General features: G+C 35.6%; 1 protein-coding gene and 1 non-coding gene across 10 annotated transcripts in view; one reads left to right on the top strand and one right to left on the bottom strand.

Moving 5' to 3' along the window:
- SRSF11 (serine and arginine rich splicing factor 11) overlaps positions 1–19999 on the top strand; it is a 43544-nt gene that overhangs the window by 936 nt on the left and 22609 nt on the right. For 7 of the 9 annotated variants that reach the window (XM_073896534.1, XM_025871831.2, XM_073896537.1 and 4 more), the window contains 2 exons: positions 12115–12336; positions 18805–18938. In XM_073896534.1, coding sequence (XP_073752635.1) covers positions 12137–12336; positions 18805–18938 — 334 coding nt within the window. In that variant the 5' untranslated portion in view covers positions 12115–12136. Of the gene's footprint in view, positions 1–11881; positions 11902–12111; positions 12337–18804; positions 18939–19999 lie in introns of those variants that run through there. The other 2 variants (XM_073896536.1, XM_073896535.1) reach the window with 2 other exon arrangements.
- On the bottom strand, positions 15678–15783 carry LOC112824086 (U6 spliceosomal RNA). Its single transcript, XR_003208219.1, has one exon. It is a non-coding gene; the product is annotated as a U6 spliceosomal RNA (small nuclear RNA).

Raw genomic sequence — 19999 nt, 5'->3', positions numbered from 1 at the left:
CCTGAAGTGATTTTGTTTTAAAAGGCATATACCGGGAAATATCCTCCTAACCCTCTATTAACTTGGGGATCGGTAGGATGTTTGAAAGATAGGATGACGGCCCACTGACAGATTCTGCAGCACAGAGTTTTGCCTGAGTCTAGGTTCTTGCTACCTGTAAAATTCGGTTTTTAACCCCCTCTCACTTTTACTTCTTGGTTCTTTAGAGTTCTTTACACTAAAAGTGAATAGCAGAAAACTACCAGTAGTTACACTACCAAGCAAGCAGAGTGGGTTTTAATGCAAGGACCCTAGTTTTTGCAAGGTCACTAATGAGCATCCTCCCCACCCCAAGTTTATCTGGACAGTAATGATTATTTCCACCTTACTGAGGGGTAAGTGCCAGGTTCAGTGCTAATAATACCTCCTTTGCTATCTCTTATTCAGCGCAATAGCCAATTTGAAGAAATTTAGGCTGAAAGGGATTAAGGAACTTGCTAAATGAAGGTCACAAGTTTCTCTAAGTGGTATAGCCAAGAATATGAACCTAAGTCTCTCTCCGAAGTTTTTCTTGTTAATCATTATGATTTGCCTAGTGGCTTTTATTTCATCATTTTCAACGACTTTATCCTAGAACCATTTTAAGGGACACTTCAATTATGTTTTAAAAAGAGGGTTTTGTCTTTTTTTTTAATTAGAGAAAAAAACTTTTCCTCTTTTGTAGGGTGTAACAGCCTACCTTTGGAGGATGAATTGCTCAAGTATTAATGTTTACAGTAACTACCCCTGCCCCATCATAGGTTCCTTTTTTAGTTCAATATTTTTTTAAAATAACAGCAAGGTATAATATTTTCATTTATTGTGCTTCTATTTAAAGTTAAATATTTTGTTTTTGATGCTTAATTATAGTAAACATTGCTGCATTTTGTAAAAGAGAAGCATAATTCTGTTTAATGGGCAAAGTGATTCTGAAAATCCAAGTAACTATATACTTGTGGTAAACTTCAATAGATATAAACTGACATATATAAAAAAGTTTACTAGTATATATCTGTAGTACACTGTATATTATACCTGTGTAGCAAGTGCAGATTAAGCAACTTGAATTGAGCTTCTTTAATGAGAGAGTATAGGTATATATACTTATATTTGTGGGACTTAGCACTCAATATCAATTGTATTACTTAAGGAAGAATGCATTGCAGACAAAAAACCCAACCCTTTTTCAAGTTGAGCATTTCAGCAAAATTGTTTGCTTTAAAAAAAAATGGATTTTCTAAATAATATGAAATGGATGTCTCCTGTGCAGGGGCTGGAGTCTACTGCATAGCTACTGTTTGTAACAGAATTTGCCTAGCTACAATTTATTATATTCATTTTGTTAAAGTAATGAAAGGTTTCCCTTGTCTATCTTCTTTGCCAAATGAAAAAAGAAAGTGAAAAAACAAAAAATATATGAACCTAAGAATTACATCAGCCAAAAAATGCTGTTCTGTTTCATAACGGAAACTATTATCAAAGTAAGATAGAGTGGCTTACCTCTACAGTTACAGTTTAATAGGACATTTTCAAACATGTCTGTGTTACTCTTAGGAACATTGCTACATGTTATTTTTTCAAAGCTGAAAAGTACAGTTAAGATGGATTTATATAGGCAAATTGAGAAACGTAAAGAAAAATGGTACTTGTGCAAAATTTTTAAGCACATTTGTTTTAAAAATGTTAACAACTAAGAGCAAAGTGAATTTGCTTTGCAGACATTTCTAGGAAGTTTCTTTTTGTAAATTAACAGATTTAGATGTAGCCTATTTTGAATTAGTATTATGTTTATCTTTCAGAATATTGCCTAATCAGTGGGAACTACTGTTTTATGGTAAAGTTATTTATTGAGAGAACATTTCACTTTTTAATGCTGTCATTATTGATTGTCATTATTGAACGTAACATATATTGCTTATTGTTTTTTGAGTTGAATTTTTTACATTCTCATATACTTACTATTCAAAGTTTTCTCTATGTTTGTCCCTCTATCAATAAATTGTTTTAAATGATTAAAATTGAGAACAAAATTATGTAGGACAGGGGCTCTCCATGTTTTGTTTTGTTTTTTAAGATTTTACTTATTTATTTGACAGAGAGACACAGCCAGAGAGGGAATACAAGCAGGGGGAGTGGGAGAGGGAGAAGCAGGCTTTCTGCTGAGCAGGAGCCCAGTGCGGGGCTCAATCCCAGGACCCTGGGATCATGACCTGAGCCAAAGGCAGACGCTTAACGACTGAGCCACCCAGGCGCCCCTCTCCATGTTTTAAATATTCAATTTTTCAGGTGTTTGTTACATGTCTTTTAGTTTCCTTTAAAAATTTCAGTTTGCAGTTTCACATGTTTTCCATTCATGCTATAACTACCAACTTTTAAAAAGTAGTCAGTAGGAAATATTCCATACTATTTCGTTGAAGGCAGTACATAGTTTGCATTTTTATTCATAGTTTCATATGTGGCTTTGAATTGTACTTTGTTAGTGAGTTGTGTGTGATATGTTTTTCTGATGGAGAAAATGCATTTTATTTTAGAATAGTTATTTGCATATTTTTGTATGTCCTCTGTGCATCTCCTTTTTACCTTTTTTTTTTTTAAAGATTTATTTATTTATTTATTTGAGAGAGAGAGAGAGAGAGCACAATTGGGAGGGTCAGGGAGAGGGAGAATCTCAGGCAGGCTGTGCACTGAGTGGGGAACCCAACTTGAGCTGGATCTCATGACCCTGAGATGATGACCTGAGCTGAAACCAAGAGTTGGAAGCTTAACCATTGGTGCCCTTCGTTTTTACTTTTGAGTCATAAGGCAGTGAGCTTGCTCTAGGTAGTTTAATATTTGATTCAAATGTTGGGTCTTACATTTTTCTGTGCTTTCAATACAAAAGAATTTCAGTCCACCAGTTTTGGGAAAATAATCATTTTCATTTACTCTTTTGAAAAGGCTCTTATGGGGTGCCTGGGTGGCATGGTCAATTAAGCATCAGACTCTTGGTTTTGGCTCAGATCATAATCTCAGGGTTGTGAGATCAAGCCCTGCATGGGGCTCCATGAGGAGTCTGGTTAAGACTCTCTCTCCCAGGTGCCAGGATGGCTCAGTCAGTTAAGTGTCTGCATTGGGCTTAGGTCATGATCCCGGGGTCCTGGAATGGAGACCCGTGTCAGGCTCCAGGCTCAGTGGGGAACCTGCTTCTCCCTCTCCCTCTGCCCCGCCCCTCATCTCACTCACTCTCTGCTCTCTTTCTCTCACATAAATAAAATCTTAAAAAAAAACTCTCTTTCCCGCTCCCCCCATAAAATAAATAAATAAATCTTTTTAAAAATAAAATAAAACGGCTTCTACATGCTAGTGTTTTTCCTCTGAAGAAAAAGTGGAGGAACTAGTTAAAAAACATATTTTTTAAACCCTCATTATTATTCATTTTATTTTTTAGTTATTTTCTTTCCATTGAAGAGAAAAAAAAGCTGAAATGGGTGGTTATAGAGCAATCTTTTTATGTCATTAAATAAATGTTTATTGGCTTTTCTAAAATCAGCTGAGAATGTGTCCCATTATTCCCAGTGATTCCCATTCCTAACCTTTAAAAGCTGTTTTCTTGCTCATTTTCCCAAGATTAATGTTTCTCTGACTGAAAATATTAATTTTATAGGGTTTTGGAATTTGCCTGCTTTAAAGTAGTAAAGTAATACAAGAGAAAATAGGGCACCAAACCCTAGAATGTACTTCATAATATCATCATTGTCTTTGTATTGTTTTTTTATTTAATATTTTTATTTATTTATTTGTCAGAGAGAGAGAGAGAGAGAGACCACAAGCAGGGGGAACAGCAGAGGGAGAGGGAGAAGCAGGCTCCTCACTGAGCAAGGAGACCGATGTGGGACTTGATCCCAGGACCCTGGGATCATGACCTGAGGCGAAGGCAGACGCTTAACGACTGAGCCACCCAGGCGCCCCTGTCTTTGTGTTAATACATACAAAACCACTATCAAATAAATCTGTTTAAAGATTGGTTTTAATTAAATCCACTGTTTTAAAAGTTGACTTTATATCACTCCCTGCTGATAATTTTGCTCTATTGGATTTGGCTTTCAACTTCATTTGCTCAATACTTCAAAAAGAGAGAGAAATCACATGATTATACATGGCAAATATTGTTCTATATGAACAAAGCTCCCCAACTGTTTTAATAAGATAATATGATGATCACTGAGACTTTATTCTTAGTGTCAACTTAGATTGATAAGAGGAGAATATAAGAATAATTTGGTAGTTTGTTGACAATCAGAATCAATAGATTTTTACTTAAAAATTTGATACTTAAATTTCAAGGCAGAATATATTCACAATTGTAATCAAGATATATGCTAGTTTAACTTTCAGAATAACTTCAAGACTGTCCACAATTTTTTTCCACATCGGTTTTTTTCCCCATCACTTAAAATATCACAGTTGCATATACTTAATATGAAAGTTACCATCATTGGGATGGTGAAATACTAGTGAACATTTAAATATGTGGCCCCACATGCAAATCTGTGAACCCAGCTTTAGGTTTGTTCTCCAGCTTTGGTCTTCATCTTTCTAGAGATACATGTTCTGCTCTCATCACTGAATTTATTCACTGTTAATGCAGTTTTGCTTATTTTCCATTTTAGAGATTCTGACCTTTTTTGCTTTTAATTCATTTCCTAGAAAGTTACCTCTCTACCATCTCTTCCCTCCATAATAATTATTTGATAAACATCTCCACGTGTTTTAGACTTCAACATGAGCTAATTCCAGCTCATAGTTTATAACTTCAGGTGACCGGGGTGGCATTTAGGAAAAATATTATGGTCTTTAGCTTCATCATTTGTCAGGAATTCAGATTGTCAAGTGTATTTAGTAATATTTTCCTTTTTTTTTTTTCCGTGCTTTGGTCATTTGATGGTCTGTTGCTCTGACCCATGTCACAGTACTTTTAAGATTAATCAAGCATATGTGCAATTGCTTATGTCTTTTGAAATAAGAATAATAATCTTGCTCTAAAAATGTAGAAAAGTAATTGAAGCCTTCCTAGAAAGATTTTTCCATGGAACATTTGTGGGTTTTTTGTTGTTTTGGGGGGAATTTTTTGTTTTTTGTTTGTTTTAGAGAGAGAGAGAGAAAGAAGTAGGGGCAGGGGATGGAGAGGGAGAGAGAGCATCTTAAGCAGGTTCCATGCCCAGTGGAGAGCCCAACATGGGCTCCATCTCACTAACCTGAGATCATGATCTGAGTTGAAATCAAGAGTTGGACACCTAACCAACTGAGCCACCCAGGCACCACATTAGATAGAATTTGCATTTTATCAAAAAAGGAATGTTTTGGGGGCACCTGGGTGGCTCAGATGGTTAAGCATCTGTCTTTGGCTCGGGTCATGATCTCTAGGTCCTGGGATCAAGCCCCACATCAGGCTCCCTGCTCAGCGGAGAGTCCACCACTCCCTCTCCCTCTGCCCCTTCCCCTGCTTGTGCTCTCTCTCTTTCTCAAATGAATAAATAAAATCTTTTTAAAAAATAAGAAGGAATGTTTTATATAGCCATTATCTATCTGTGCATGTTATTGGTAAAGTCCTACTTTAGGATCAAAATGAATATGAAAATTTGAAATCTGTTGGTGTCATGTTTCAGTTGCAGCAGTCTCTTGAAGAAAGGGCATCTAATAATAAGTGTGCTTTGCATGTTGACTACCACTTAACAATTTACAAAGTATTTTCACGTTTGACAATAATTCTCTAAGGTAAGACATTGAAAAGGTAAGGAAGTTGAACACAGACTTTCCTGTAACGGTATATACCATTTTTTGAGTGCCTATATGCTGGACACTGTGCTAGGTACTTCATATCCATAATGTTTCTAATCTTAAAAACTCATACCTTTGTCCTCATTTTTCACATAAGGGAATTATAGGCATTTCACATAATGGCTAATTATAGGCAGCACCTGTTATAGTGGATGAGAACATACATGCACAGAGGAGTAGAATGGGAGACTTGTACTTTTTTTACATTTATTGTTTGAATATTTAACATTTTGCATTTATTACTTTATAATTTTTAATATATGGCACAAACAAAGCCTATGTTAAAATGTGAGATCTAAAAGCTCTTCTAATTCATCTTTCACGTTAATGATGTCCAAGGCATAGTACCAGCCTAAAATAGAGTGATGGTGTAAAATGTAACCCAGTTGAGGTAACCATTTTTCAAAATGAAAGACTTTTTTTGTAGAGTAAGGATAATAATAGAAGTTAATATTCATCTTTTCTAAGCATTTGTATTAGTATTTTCATCCTCATAACAACCTCCTGAGGTAAACATTACTATCGTCCTCATTTTTCAGATGAGGAATTCAAAGAACAAAGTAATGAGCCAAAGGTCACAATTATTTTAATTGGTGGTAGAGCCTCTTTAGTTTGACTCTAGGCCTGCATTTATAATCACTGTAGCACCTTTTAAGTGTCCTGAGGATTAAAAGGCATTTTAAAAACATTCAGTTAATGTAGATCCTCTCATTACTGAGTTGAGTACACTTTCCTTTTTACCAGTTTTATCAGACTTTAGAAATAAGAGAAAAATAATTTTATACCATAGGAAAAAGTTCAAATGGCACAAATATCTAATTCCTTGATTCGGGAAAACTAATGTTAAAATGCTTGAAACTGCTTACTTAAAGATACATACAACTCTACTGGATATATATATATATATATATATATATATTTTTTTTTTTTTTTTTTTTAAAGATTGTGAAACAGTCCCTCAAATGGCCTTTTCTCAGTTGAGACTCCAAAAGAATCTTATATAACATAGAGGGTAGTATTGAGTAGTCAGTATCTAGAGCTTCTCCATCCAAATATTTATTTTGACCCCATTCGATCCAAAAAGCCAAACAAATTTGTACAAATTGTGATTTTCCAAGTACTGCATATGCATTATAGCTGAGAATACTATGCATATGTATATACACAACAGTATTTTAATGTTCAAACTACCACTTTTTTTCCCTCTATGTTAATTTTCAAGGTGCTCACAGACCCTGTGCTGTCAATTTAAAAATACAGATTTTCCTGCTATTGGTAGACAGTATAAATTAGACAATACAAAACTAGTATCTGGAAATAAATTTAAGTAGACTTTTTTTTTCTGTCTAGTGTGTGTGTCCATCTACCCATCTGTCTTATCAGTCCCCCAATGCCAGCTCATCCTTTAGCCTCTTCCCTTCATTTAGATAGAGAAAATAGATATTAATATTTATAGAAGCGTCAATTTATAGAATTAGAAGTAGAATAGAAATACAATTATCTAATTTGTAGAATTAAAAATTCAAATTAGGATAGATCTGCAGATAAGTTTTTTTAAAGTTGAGGATTTGTAAGCCGCAGTTTATTTCCTAGTCTTTCTTACTGCTTTCTATAGCCATAGAGGAAAAAATGCATAGCCAAATACTTTTCAGAGTTTGTCTCAACCAGATTTCCTTATAAATCTGATAAATGCATTCCTGTCTTCATTCAGCAAGCCTTTGCTGAGTGTATTACGTGAGTGAGGCATTTGTTGTTTTTAAAAGCACATTGATGATAGTAAGTTTTATCAAATACTGTCTTTGTACTAGTATATTGGCAGGCATCAGGAAACACAAAGACTAATACATTGCCTTCCCTGTCCTCAAAAAAGTGTATTTGCAAGCGAGGAATTGCTGCTTAATGACTAATTTGATTTAAGTCCTGTTGCTTTGCAGATTTGCAAAATTGTGTCAATTAGGGGAACTCATTTCTTCTATTAGTACACACAAAGGTGGCTAACAATAACAGAGGTGACTTGATTTATCCAACTGGGAACATGGTATCCATATATATCTATGGTAGAGTGATTATACATATCTGTACCTGTTCTATCTTTTAATTGAAGAATTTCCAACTAAATACATGAGATCTTTTTTTTTTCTTTTGCATTGGAATATCTTTATTACAAGTATTCTTTTTCCCCAACCTTATTCGGATATAAATGACATACAGCCCTAAGTTTAAGGTGTACAGCATAATGAATTGACCTACATATATTGTAAATTATCACAGTAAGTTTAGTTAATATCCATCATCTCATATAGATAAAAAGGAAAAAGTATGTTTTTCCTTATGATGAAAACTCTAAGGATTTACTCTCTTAACTTTCATATATATCATACGGCTGTGTTAGATATATTGTCATGGTGTTGTGCATTGCATCTTCAGTACTTATAACTGGAAGTTTGTACCTTTTGACCACCTTACCACCTTCCTCCAATCCTCACCCTGCATCTAGTAACCACAGATCTGATCTGTACATTAACCCTTGGTGAGACTGGTAATATTTATCATTCAAATATAGCTGGAAGCCCTCCCAATCCACTTCCAAAGATAAGCTATGACCCTTCTCTTTGCATATTTCTTTCACTTCACTTTCCACATGATACTGACAGGATCTCCTTGTAAGTCTTTCTCTGAAATATAAACTGGAAAGCATTCATTCAATAAAGAATGGTCTTACAACTTTTCTTGAAAGTTTCAAACTTATTATTACCCTCAAGACCTTTTAAATTTGCTATTTCCTTTGTTTGGATTGCTCTTCCTCCAGAAATTCAAATGGCTTGCTTCCTCCTTTTGTTAAAGTCTCAGCTCAGTAACACATTCTCTCCTATCTTTTATCCTGGTTTATTTTCATGACAGCATGTTACTCCTGTACATGTTTGTGTGTGTTTATTGAAAGTTTGCCATACTGAAGTTATAGGAGATCAGGAACATTGCCTACCTTTTTCTGCTGTACTCTTGGAACAAACAGGTACATAATATTTGAAAGAATCTGCAAGTTTTTTAACAACTTCTTATGACACTGAGGTTAAAGTAAAGACAAGTATGATACCCATCTCCAGATTCTGTATTTCTAATAGTTATGTTTAATCAGGAGCCTAAACAAATCTGAAATTATTTAAAACTACTGTAAATTGGATATACTTGTTGTTTGCTTTGATATATTTGTCTTTAGTTATTTCTATGGGCATCAGACAATAATAAGTCAAGGTAGTTAATTATTTAATCTATTTATTAGACCTACTAAGATCTTCAAAATTATGATTCAGTTCCTGACTGAAGTAGATTCTTAGACGTGAAGTGAAATTTCTTCAAATCACACTTAATAAATGACAGGGTAGTATTCTAAGCCACTCTCCTGGCTCTAAGTCTAGTATTTTTTCCACCTGCTAGATGACTTGAAAATGAAATATTCAACAATTCTCCTTATTAAATAAGACTCTTTTTTGCCACATTATTTCTCCACCTGGAGGCACCATCTGTTGGCATTTCAGTAAGTTATACATAAACTGGCTCCTGATGATTTAAAAGATTTTATCTTATCACAGAACTCTCTTTCTTGGTTTGAACATTTTAACTATGAAATATGTCAAATATATGTAGAATAACAAAAGATTTCTTTGTATCCACTAATAAAGAATAAAAAGATGCTAATATTAAAAAAAAAAAGAATGAACCCTGCTTTTGTGTTGTCTTTTTGTTGTAGAACATTGTAGCATATTTGGCACATGGTAGGCACCTCTAGTAGGTGTGGAACTTGTCAAATGAAAAAGAAAACAAAAAACAATTTAGTAATGAGTTTGATGTCCTTTATTACAGGGAAAACAATCCTTGGATTAGGGCATTACAGTGCCTCACGAGCAGTTGAACACTCTTCCCAAAAGATTTCACGCAAGAGAATGTTTTAGAGAACATTAGGAAAGGCAACACAGAAATAGGCATGATTGGCCAGGAGATTGAGGGATTTCCTTATAAAGCTAGCAGTCCAGGGCTCCTGGGTGGCTCAGTCAGTTATATGTCTGCCTTCCGCTCAGGTCATGATCCCAGAGTCCTGGGATCAGCTCCGCATGGGGCTCCCTGCTCAGGGAGCAGGGTCTGCTTCTCTCTCTCCCACCTGCCCTGCCCTGCTCTGCTCTCGCTCTCCCTCTCTCTCTCTCTGTCAAATAAATAAATAATCTTAAAAAAATAAAACTAGGAGTTCCTGTTCTTTAGGTAAGATAAGTTAACTAAAGCTGAGTTAGAGGATTGTGATTAATGTATGTTACGTTTCTTGATAGGTGTTTCCCGTAAGTGCAGACTGATTTAGATTTGTGACATGGACCAGGCCACTAGGGCAGCCTCCCATTTTATGGGTCCTGATACAAATTAACTTTATCAAATTAAGAATCTGTAATTAGCAGTTACATGTGTTTGATTCAAAATAAGAATATAAATTATCTGACATTTTTTATATTCACAGATAAACATTAATGAGTGATATGCCATTTGTTGTAATTTGTAATTTTCCTGAGGCTTACATTCAACCAGCCTATCCCTTGTTTTTATAAGAACTAGCAGAAGTGACTTAGCTAGTAAGTAAACCTAGCTAATTGCCTCCACATCCAGTCTCAGTAACTTTGTGTTCTAATCTCTCACAAATCACACTCTTGACTTCATTATTCCATAGATTTATTTACCAACAAAAAGGCCTCAGGTTTTAGGCTCCAAAGATATTCAGGGGCATGTAAAATATTTAACAATTGTCTTAGAATAAATAGCTCTGTCATTAAGGCCTATTTATTCATGTGTTTAACACATTTATTGGACATTTACTATGTGACAGACATTGTACTAAGTCTTAAACTGACCCAGAAAACTCAACCACTTTGGGAGGGGATACATGTCAATATAACAAGTAAGAGTATGTGTATTTTCTGTTTTTGAGCAGAGAAGAAAAAGGAAGCCCTAACTCTGCTTGCAGAAGTTGTGGCAGTGAGGGCAGGCCCCAAACAGAGGATGGTAGTTAGATAAAATGAGGGCGGTCATTAATCATTTGTATAACAGCACAGTGAAATTAAAGATTTTGTCATGTTTGGAAAACGGCAAGTCTTTGGATAACATTGGATGAAAATGGGAGAGTAGTTAAATGAGGTTGAAAAATTAAGACAGTCTTTTTATGGTCAAAACTTCAAAATTATTTTAAGCAAGAATATGCACGTAAATCAAGTTTTTCACCCCAGCCGAAGGCAGACACCCCACCGACTGAGCCACCCAGTCGCCCCAATTAAGTTTTTCTGTAGGAATTTCAGATCATGTACTTGAATATATTTAGGTACTGTAAAGCGTACTAAAAAGCCAACTTGTGAAATAAAATTTGCTTATTAAGCACTAGTAAGTATAACACTAAAATAAATATTTTTTCAAGGTTTTAGTGACAAAGCAGATTGGTTAAAAATTTAATGGTACGGGGGCACCTGGGTGGCTCAGTCAGTTAAGCGTCTGCCTTCACCTCAGGAAATGATCTCGTGGTCCCGGGATCCAGCGCCACAGCAGGGAGCCTGCCTCTCCCTCTGCCTGCTGCTCCCCTGGCTTCTACTGTCAAATAAATAAAATCTTTAAAAAAAAGTTTAATGTTACCAAATGTGTGTATAGTAAAGAGTAATAAAATTTTATAGTGATGAGGAAAATTTTGGTTGCTACTGTGGAAATTTCCTTAGTAATAACTGGACAGAAATGGAGATGATCTTGTCTGAAGATATACGTATTGGGGGCATTTCTAATAATAGTTGCTAAAGTTGAAGTTTTTTGCAGAGGACTGAATGCTTGTTTTTTAAAAAGTTAATGCCTTCCACTTGTTTCTTCAAAAAAAGGGGGGGGGGGCGAAAATGGGTAACGACTTCCATTAGACCTCGGTGCCTCTCGCGTTTCTCCGGCTGCGGCCGAGGCTGGCTGGGCCTGCGCAGGGCGGAGCCGATGGTGACGCGCCCGTATGCCGCAAGGCATTGTGGGGAGCTCGGGCCCGCGAGTGTGGTGGTTGGAAGCGAGGTGGGGGCGGCCGTTTGTTTTCTCGTGGTCTCGAACTCGCGCGTTCTCATCTCCCCCCGCACCCCCCCCTCCCGACAAGCGGCGGGGTGGAGGAACGGCGGCGGTGGCAGCAGCGGCTGTAGCATCGGACACCCTCCTGTCTACTCTCCGGCGAATCGGTTCCTCTTCCCCCTCCCTCTCACTGTTTGTTGTGTGTTTGATGTGTTAAAGCAGGAGCGAGAACGCGAGCAGCGCCATGAGCAACACTACCGTCGTCCCCAGTACTGCGGGCCCGGGCCCCAGCGGCGGGCCTGGTGGCGGCGGCGGCGGTGGCGGAGGCGGCGGCACCGAGGTAATCCAGGTGACTAATGTCTCCCCGAGCGCTAGCTCTGAGCAGATGCGGACCCTCTTCGGTTTCCTAGGCAAGATCGACGAACTGCGCCTCTTCCCGCCAGAGTGAGTATCGTCCACCATCACCGTTCTTACTAACTCCTCCCCATTCCGGGCCTAACCTACACCATTTCCTAAAGGCCCTTGTCGACGCTTCCCTGGACCAGGTTGCTTTTAGTTGAGGCTGGCTGTTGCATTTACTTATGAAAGAAACTATTTGTTAGGCTTAATGCGAAGAAGCAGGGCCAGTGTTTGCGTATTAAAGAGACACAGGCTTTTAAAATCTCGGGATTTGGTGGTTTTTTTCTTAAACTGTGACAGCATGGTCGTTTTTTGAGCACTTAGAGCAAGGCAAACTGCACATTCTGTATTTTGTAGATAGTTTGATCACTTTTTTTTTAAAAAACAAATGTTTGAGTTCTTTGAAAAGTAACAATTCATTCTTATGTTAATTTGATAACTTGGTTTGTTGTCAGTTAATTTTAAGTATTGCCGTTAACTGATTCTGGCCCAGTGAATATAATTCAGAGTTAATACTCTTTGACAGATGATTAATTCAGTGAGCCTGAATACTTAATTTTTATAATGACAACAATGGGTTATAGCTGAAACGTAAGGTTTTCTTTTGTTTAAAAAATAACGTACACATTTATATTTTCACAGTTTTTTTAGAATGTTAAATTTTTGAATTTAGGGTGTATGGCTTTTTGTTTTTATTCTGTTGTCTCACTGAAAAAGTTTTAAATGAGTGGATTAATTGCAAAGAAAAAATAAAGCTTTGAAGTAAGATGTGATAAATACTAGAACAAACATTTGAAATAATAAAACAGTGGTGTCCTCTTTGTGAAGAGTGAAAATTCAGGTGTTACTATAAGTAAACACTGATTACCCAGTATATACATTGAGAGTTTTATGATGTCACTCAAGTACTAGACGGGAAATTGGAATTCTCAAGGAATCCACTGTTGTGGCTGTAGTAAATCATTAATCTAAATACATTTTTATTCTAAAAAAAATTAATAGAAGTTGATGGTAAAATGCAATATTAACTGTTTCCCGTACTTCATCACTTTCTACTTAGAATGCTTTTAGATGATTCTTAATGTTTTCAAATGGGTGTGGTGTCTTTAATTTTTAGGGGAGTATACATGCAGAGAAAGATTTCAGAGTTACTGATTTTCACGAAGTGTAGAATTCTGGAAACAAATATTTTTGTTATTTTGAATGGAAACTTGACTGCTTTTAGTAATAAAGGACAAATAGCTTTCATAATATGAACATACAAAAATAATTTTGCTCTTACTCCATTTTCTGACAACATGCCCTTTATTAAGTTCGTGAAATTAGTAAACAGCAAAAAGGCAGAAAATGAGAGTGATGCATGTGATTATTATAATCATGTTATTCAAAGTACCTGACGTACTGGATTGATTTATGAAATAATTCTTTCCAGCCCAGTAAGTTAAGAATTTTGTTATAGTTGCTGACTTTAAAATGTTTTATTTTGAAGATGCTCTTTCTATGATGCATTTATAAAAAGATGACAGAGGTATAGGCTGTTCACTGGTTCCTCTTTTACTTAATGATCAGTATCTTAGAGTCATGATGGACCAGAGTCTGGCTTTTTTGCTTTGTTGTCAAAGGAGTAGTTCTATCATAACCAGAATAACTGACGTGCGTCAAATAACATGGTCTGGGGTGCTGTGCATTAAGAGGACTCTTTTCCCTGTATTAGGAAGAAGAGATGAAAATTGGCACGTCTTTGCTCTTTGACTTCATCATATATGTTCCCACATATAAGTAGTTTCTCATCTGAAACTGTACAAGGTTACAGTTTAGTAGACGCTAATATACCTTCTTGGCCTTCTAGATTTGAATAGGATGGATGTAGAGTCCTAGTTTTTGTTCATTTAATGTTGATTTTTTTTTTAAATGTAAGTTTCAATTGCTAATCCAACCTGCATAATTTGGAACTACTTTGGACAATTTCTTTAAGCTTACTGCCATTTTCAGGAGCAGCTTGCAAGGGATCATGTGCTATGAAGTCCTAACTAGTAGTACTCCAAAAAGGTTCATCATTCTAAAAATCTACTTTTTTACTCCTAGAATAAGATTGAATGGTTCAGAATATATAAAATTCTAACTACTGTAAACATGTTTGCCACTTGATTTTTTTTATGGGGTGTTTGTGTGTATTTTTTTCCCCCAAAGGCATTCATATTCACCTAGAACTCTTTTCACCTGGGTATATGCCTATGACATGCTTGCTTACTTTTGCTACTCAAATGTCACCTAATCAGAGAAACCTTCTCTGATCACCCTGTATGAAAATAAAACACACCTGCTCCCTTCCCTGTTCAATTTAACTACTTTGTTTTTCTCTAAGTTTAGCTTCTTTCTCTTTTGGAGTATGTGGCTCCTTGGGTCAGCAACATCACCTATAGAGCATTTTTTAAAGTACATACATGACAACCTTAACCCACACCTACTGAAATGCTTTCAGTTATAAATGGCTATGGGAGGGTGGTGCAGTGGTGATCCTGGGATCTGGGTTTATGCCAAACATTTCGTTGTCAACCTCCTCAAGAAGGTTTCTCCCTTTGTTTCATTACTGAATCCCTCTCTTGGTTCTTTCAAGTCAGAAATTGGCTCATAATTTCACCCAGTGATCATACTGTTTCACAAGAAATTCTCTAACCCTCTCTTCGGTATGACAGCCCTTAGAGCTATTTGAAAGCATCTCTCGGTGTTCCCCTCATTTATTCCCTCTCTTTTAAAGGAAAATTACTAACTCTAATTCTAGTTCCTAAAATGCATTTTGGAAATTCAACATTGATTGTCTAGTATATGCTAGATGCTTTCCTTTTTTATTTTAAACCTGTTCTATGAACAAGTGAACTGAAATTCACATAGGTTGTTTTGTACTTCCAAATCACTCTACCAGTGTCAGAATTAGTATTTCAACCCCAGTGTTGTGATTCTCTTTTACTACTTGGTGAAGGATTTCCTTGGTTTATAAGGAACTTATGAGTGGAATCATTCTTTTACAGTAATGTCTTCTTTAAATGTTTGGTTTTAGTGTATTTCAGAATGGAGACTATAACTGGAGTGTTTATTGGGTAATGATCCCAGGGAAGCTTATGTCAAAGTTATGCATTAAATGAAGGTTCACATCAATTACTTAAATAACTTACTTAGGTAATTATTTCGGTGACCAAAAATAGATTATTTTTTAAAGTGACCAAATCGTTGAAAGTTAATTCAGTCACAAACTGACATTGAACTCCTTTGCTCATCCAACTGGAAAACAAAAATAAAATTGATTTTCTTTCACATCAAAAAAAAAAAAATTACTAAGGAAGAGTTTGCAGACATTCTAACAAAAACTATATTAGTAGAAAAAAACTAAAAGTATGATATGCATCACAAATTTGAGTGTTATTCTTACACAGGGCCATGCTAATCTTCTCTGTATCATTCCAGTTTTAATATATGTGCTGTGGAAGTGAGCATCAAAACTACTTTAATGATGATAAGTATAAGTAGCTATAGTTGGTAAGGTTATCTTTAAAATATTTTATTACATGCAACATTTTACTGTATTTCTTTATAACTGAGTAAGAACACAGTGAAGAAGAGGGCATATCAGGTGAACGGAGTCACATTTTCAGGTGAACATTGCCTTTGTTTATAATTATAAGCTTAAAATTCTCTGTCAGAAGTGGTTAACACAGTATTAAGGTAGGAGTTGAAAAAGTTATCAGTGGTCGGAACCAGAAGTTTTCATACTTTAGTTCTCATACTTTAGTTGGCATAAATATCAAGTGTGGGTTTTAGGAATCAGAGTCCTCCTCTGAAGGGAGTCTCAAATTCATTGGACTTGATGGAAAACAGAAATCTGACTTTTCCATGTGCATCCCAGAAGACTGGGAAACAACCCTTGGAGGACATTTTAATTAAAAAAAAAAAAAATTGGAAAAATACTGCCACTCTTTACGTAAAGACAAAAGCATCATATAAGGCTCACTCTTTCCTGTCTTCTCATCATCTGCCCTACCTCATCTGTATTAATTCTTAAAGGTAAAGAATAAAAAAGTTAAATTTTTAGAAGTGGTACTTGCAGAGAATTCTAAGGTATGAAAATTTCAGGCATCAGTCTGAAAGTGAAATTAACATGCTATCTTATTAGCATGTCTTCTATTAATAAATTGAGAACATAAAAGAATGTGACTGTGAGCCCAAATAGTAATGGTTTTAAATAAGTTTGAAATCAGGAGAAATGAATTATTTGCTCTTCTGAGTTGTCATACTATGACTCTCTTTTCCATGGTATATAATTATTTATGTTTTTACCTTCCCACCACTTACAGGTTTGATATAAGCAAGTAATAGCTGCAAGTAATAGCTATGATGTGAATGGATAGAAAAAATATGAATCATTTTAATTGCTAAATTAAGTGAGCATGTAGGCAGTATTTCCTAATTTTATTTTAAAAGAACTATTTTCATTGTATTGATAGTCTTTAAGAACTTTATTTATAGAGTCATTTTCTTCTTTAGTCAAATAACAATAGTGTCAAAGAAATGGTAGAGATCGCTTTTTTAGAAACTTAAGTATCTAAGGGCGCCTGGGTGGCTCAGTCGTTGAGTGTCTGCCTTTGGCTCAGGTCATGATCCCAGTCATGATCCCAAGGCCCTGGGATCAAGCACTGCATTGGGCTTCCTGCTCAGCGGGAAGCCTGCTTCTTCCTCACCCACTCCCCCTGCTTGTGTTCCCTCTCTCGCAGTCTCTCTCTCTCTCTCTCTCTCTGTCTCTCTGTCAGATAAATAAAATCTTTTTTAAAAAAAGTTTAAATGTCTATTACTTCCCAAACCAATTATGTTAGGTGTTAAAAATGAAGAGATAGCATCGTTTAAAGAGCTTTTTTAATTTTGTGGTAAAAACGTGGATGTTTAAGAAAAGAGATACAAAGTGCTATAGCTAAACCGCTGAAATGGCATTCTTTCCGCTATTATGGGTGCAACATTGTTAAATTTTAGACCAGTAGTGGTTCACATTAAAAAAACACTGTATCCACATTAAAAAACACTGTATCCTTTCAAAAACATTTGGCAGTAAGGTTCCTTAACAAGATGCCTTAAATTCCATTTGAATAGACAGTATTGTCAACTTCGCTTTGAACCTAGATTATTTGGATCTGTGCTTGGTATATGGGCAGTGCCTTTCAGGAAACATTAAAAGTTCTAATGCGTTTGAGTTCTTGGGCTATATAGTAGCTTCATGTTAGTGCTCAAATTATGAGGAAAATTTTCTTTGCAACAACAAACTTATCTCTGAAATACCAGTGTAACCAAACCTGATGTAATTACATTTTTATATATACATGAAAATCTAATTCATTAGAAGAGTTAGCCGTAAGCCCTGTTCTAAAGCCAGCCAAATTTATTATAGGATTTACCTTTTCATTATTGAATCTTGAGATGCAACTGGCTTGTTATAATAAAGCACTTATTTATCCTGGTTGCATATTAAAATGGTCACAGAATTAAAATAAAGAGGAGGCGTTCAGTACATTAAAGATCTTGGTTTAATTGATGTGGAGTAGAGAGCCTGGGTGTCGTGTCGTGTCGTCATCCCGTGTCCCCCCCCCCCCCCCCCGTGATATGTATAGCCAGGGATGATGTGATTACTACTACTTTAAGGCATTGGTTTTCAAACAACTTTTGGTTTGGAGTTAAGGGAACAACCTGGACTTTTCTCTTTCACAGAGTTTTGTGGCAGAAATTTGAACCACTCTGTATTTAAAAAAACAAAAATCCTGCTCACTGCCTAATCTATCTTACCCTGCCATAGGTTGCAGTTTAGTGCTTTTTTACCTAAGAAAGCAATTTGCTGAGGGAATTTTTGTGTAAAAATACTAGGGTGTACTATGTATCTCCATGTGTGTAAACATTTGTTTTTCTGAAGGTGCTCAGAGTAAAATAGCCTTATTTATTTATAATGCCTAGGAGTTACGCTGTAGGTAGAAAAGGACAGCAGTTAGTAAGCAGGTCAAGAAAACGCACTGATTGTCAAATAGATGTGCTTCCCGCAATATTCGTTTATCCCTGAAGTAGAAATTCTTTGTTTCTTACTCTGAAAAGTTACCAATAGTGGAAAGTTTTCTAAACCAAAACTAATTATTTTTACTTATAACTAAAAATAGCTGGTATTGGTATTTTGGAAGAAATGTTGACACGTTTGTGGTCAGCTCAAACTCTGAGATTACGGTTTCAAACTGTTCTTAACTTGATACACTGTAAGTTTATAAATAGTGATTGTTTTTGTCTCCATGCAATTTGTGAGTTCAGTGGGCAGTACCTTATTTGAAATGTCATTTTCTTTTTAAGTGGTGAACTAAAGTAACACATATGGTATGTATTTTTATCTGCCTATTTTACTTTTGGAATGCAAGTGTTGGTTTGTGAGTCATATGTTTGTGTTATAGCTGATATTCTTTTTCTCTTTTTTTATGTTGTTTGCTTACTTTTTAGTGATTCACCTTTGCCAGTCTCATCCCGTGTCTGCTTTGTTAAGTTCCATGACCCGGACTCAGCAGTTGTGGCACAGCATCTGACAAACACTGTATTCGTTGACAGAGCTTTGATAGTCGTACCATATGCAGAAGGTTTGTGCTTTGTTTAACTACCTATGAGGGCATCCTATGATGACCATCTACCTCAGTATAGTTTTAGAGTGAGCGTTAGTAGCATGTTAGAAATTTAAGCTATTAACATTTTGAAACCCTTGTTATACTGCAGTCCATATTTTTACTTGCAGATTTTTTTTAATTCTAAAAATTAGAAATCAGACCTGTTTTTATATTTAATTTTTTGCCTTCTTTTAAAACATTTTAAGTTCGTTAAAACCATATCCCTAATTGTAATTTCTTAAGATATACCTACTTAGTTAATTTAATGTTGAGTTTTATGAAAAAGCCCTGAAGGTGAATGGTTCACTCCATGCACATTTATGTAGAAGCCTTCAAATAAATGCATGATGTTATTTCTGTTTTGAATAAATGACTAGGTTAGTTTTATTTATGTCGTGCTTCCTCTCACAGATAACTTTAAAAAAATATCCCACCTTGAATTCCAGTATACCAAGGGTTGCAATGATTTTGGTTTTTATGAAAGTTCAAGATTTTCTGTAGCTTAGGTGCCAGATGGGCACTGGGTGATTTGTTTTTATGCCAGATTTTCTTGTTCATTCTTGCTATATTTTCTAGATATCTCTAAATAATAAATTCTTCTCTCTGTTATTTGTGTGTGTGATTTTTGTAGTGGAGAAGGCAAATGCAAAACTCTTCCAGATGACTGAAAAACAGTGGGTCCTCTGCAGCTACAGGGGATTCTAGACATTAACTAAAGGCCAGCAAGCACTCAAGTCCCCCAAGTGTTTTCCTGGTGTAACCATCCATTTGTTAACTACATTTTCTCTCTTTTTACATTTTAGGCTGTTAAAGTAATTTGACAGAAAAATAATGAGCAGGGTTTTGGATCTAAAAAAGCCACTGTGACAAGACAGCACTATATTAATTCCATTTTGTAAAATTTTCTGAAACATATTTTATAATTAGTTTGTTCCCAATGTACTGCTACCTTATTTGCTTTTCGGTAACTATAAATTTTGATCAAAGAAATCACTGGAATATAAAATTACTGGATTTTAAGCTAATAATTTAAAATA

Source organism: Callorhinus ursinus, unplaced genomic scaffold (genome assembly GCF_003265705.2).
Source record: "Callorhinus ursinus isolate GAN/ISIS: 27379988/994484 unplaced genomic scaffold, GSC_fseal_2.0 scaffold9, whole genome shotgun sequence".
Classification (NCBI taxonomy): Eukaryota; Metazoa; Chordata; class Mammalia; order Carnivora; family Otariidae; genus Callorhinus; species Callorhinus ursinus.
Note: the sequence above shows the minus strand (reverse complement) of the source record. Positions and strands in the feature narration are given on the sequence as shown.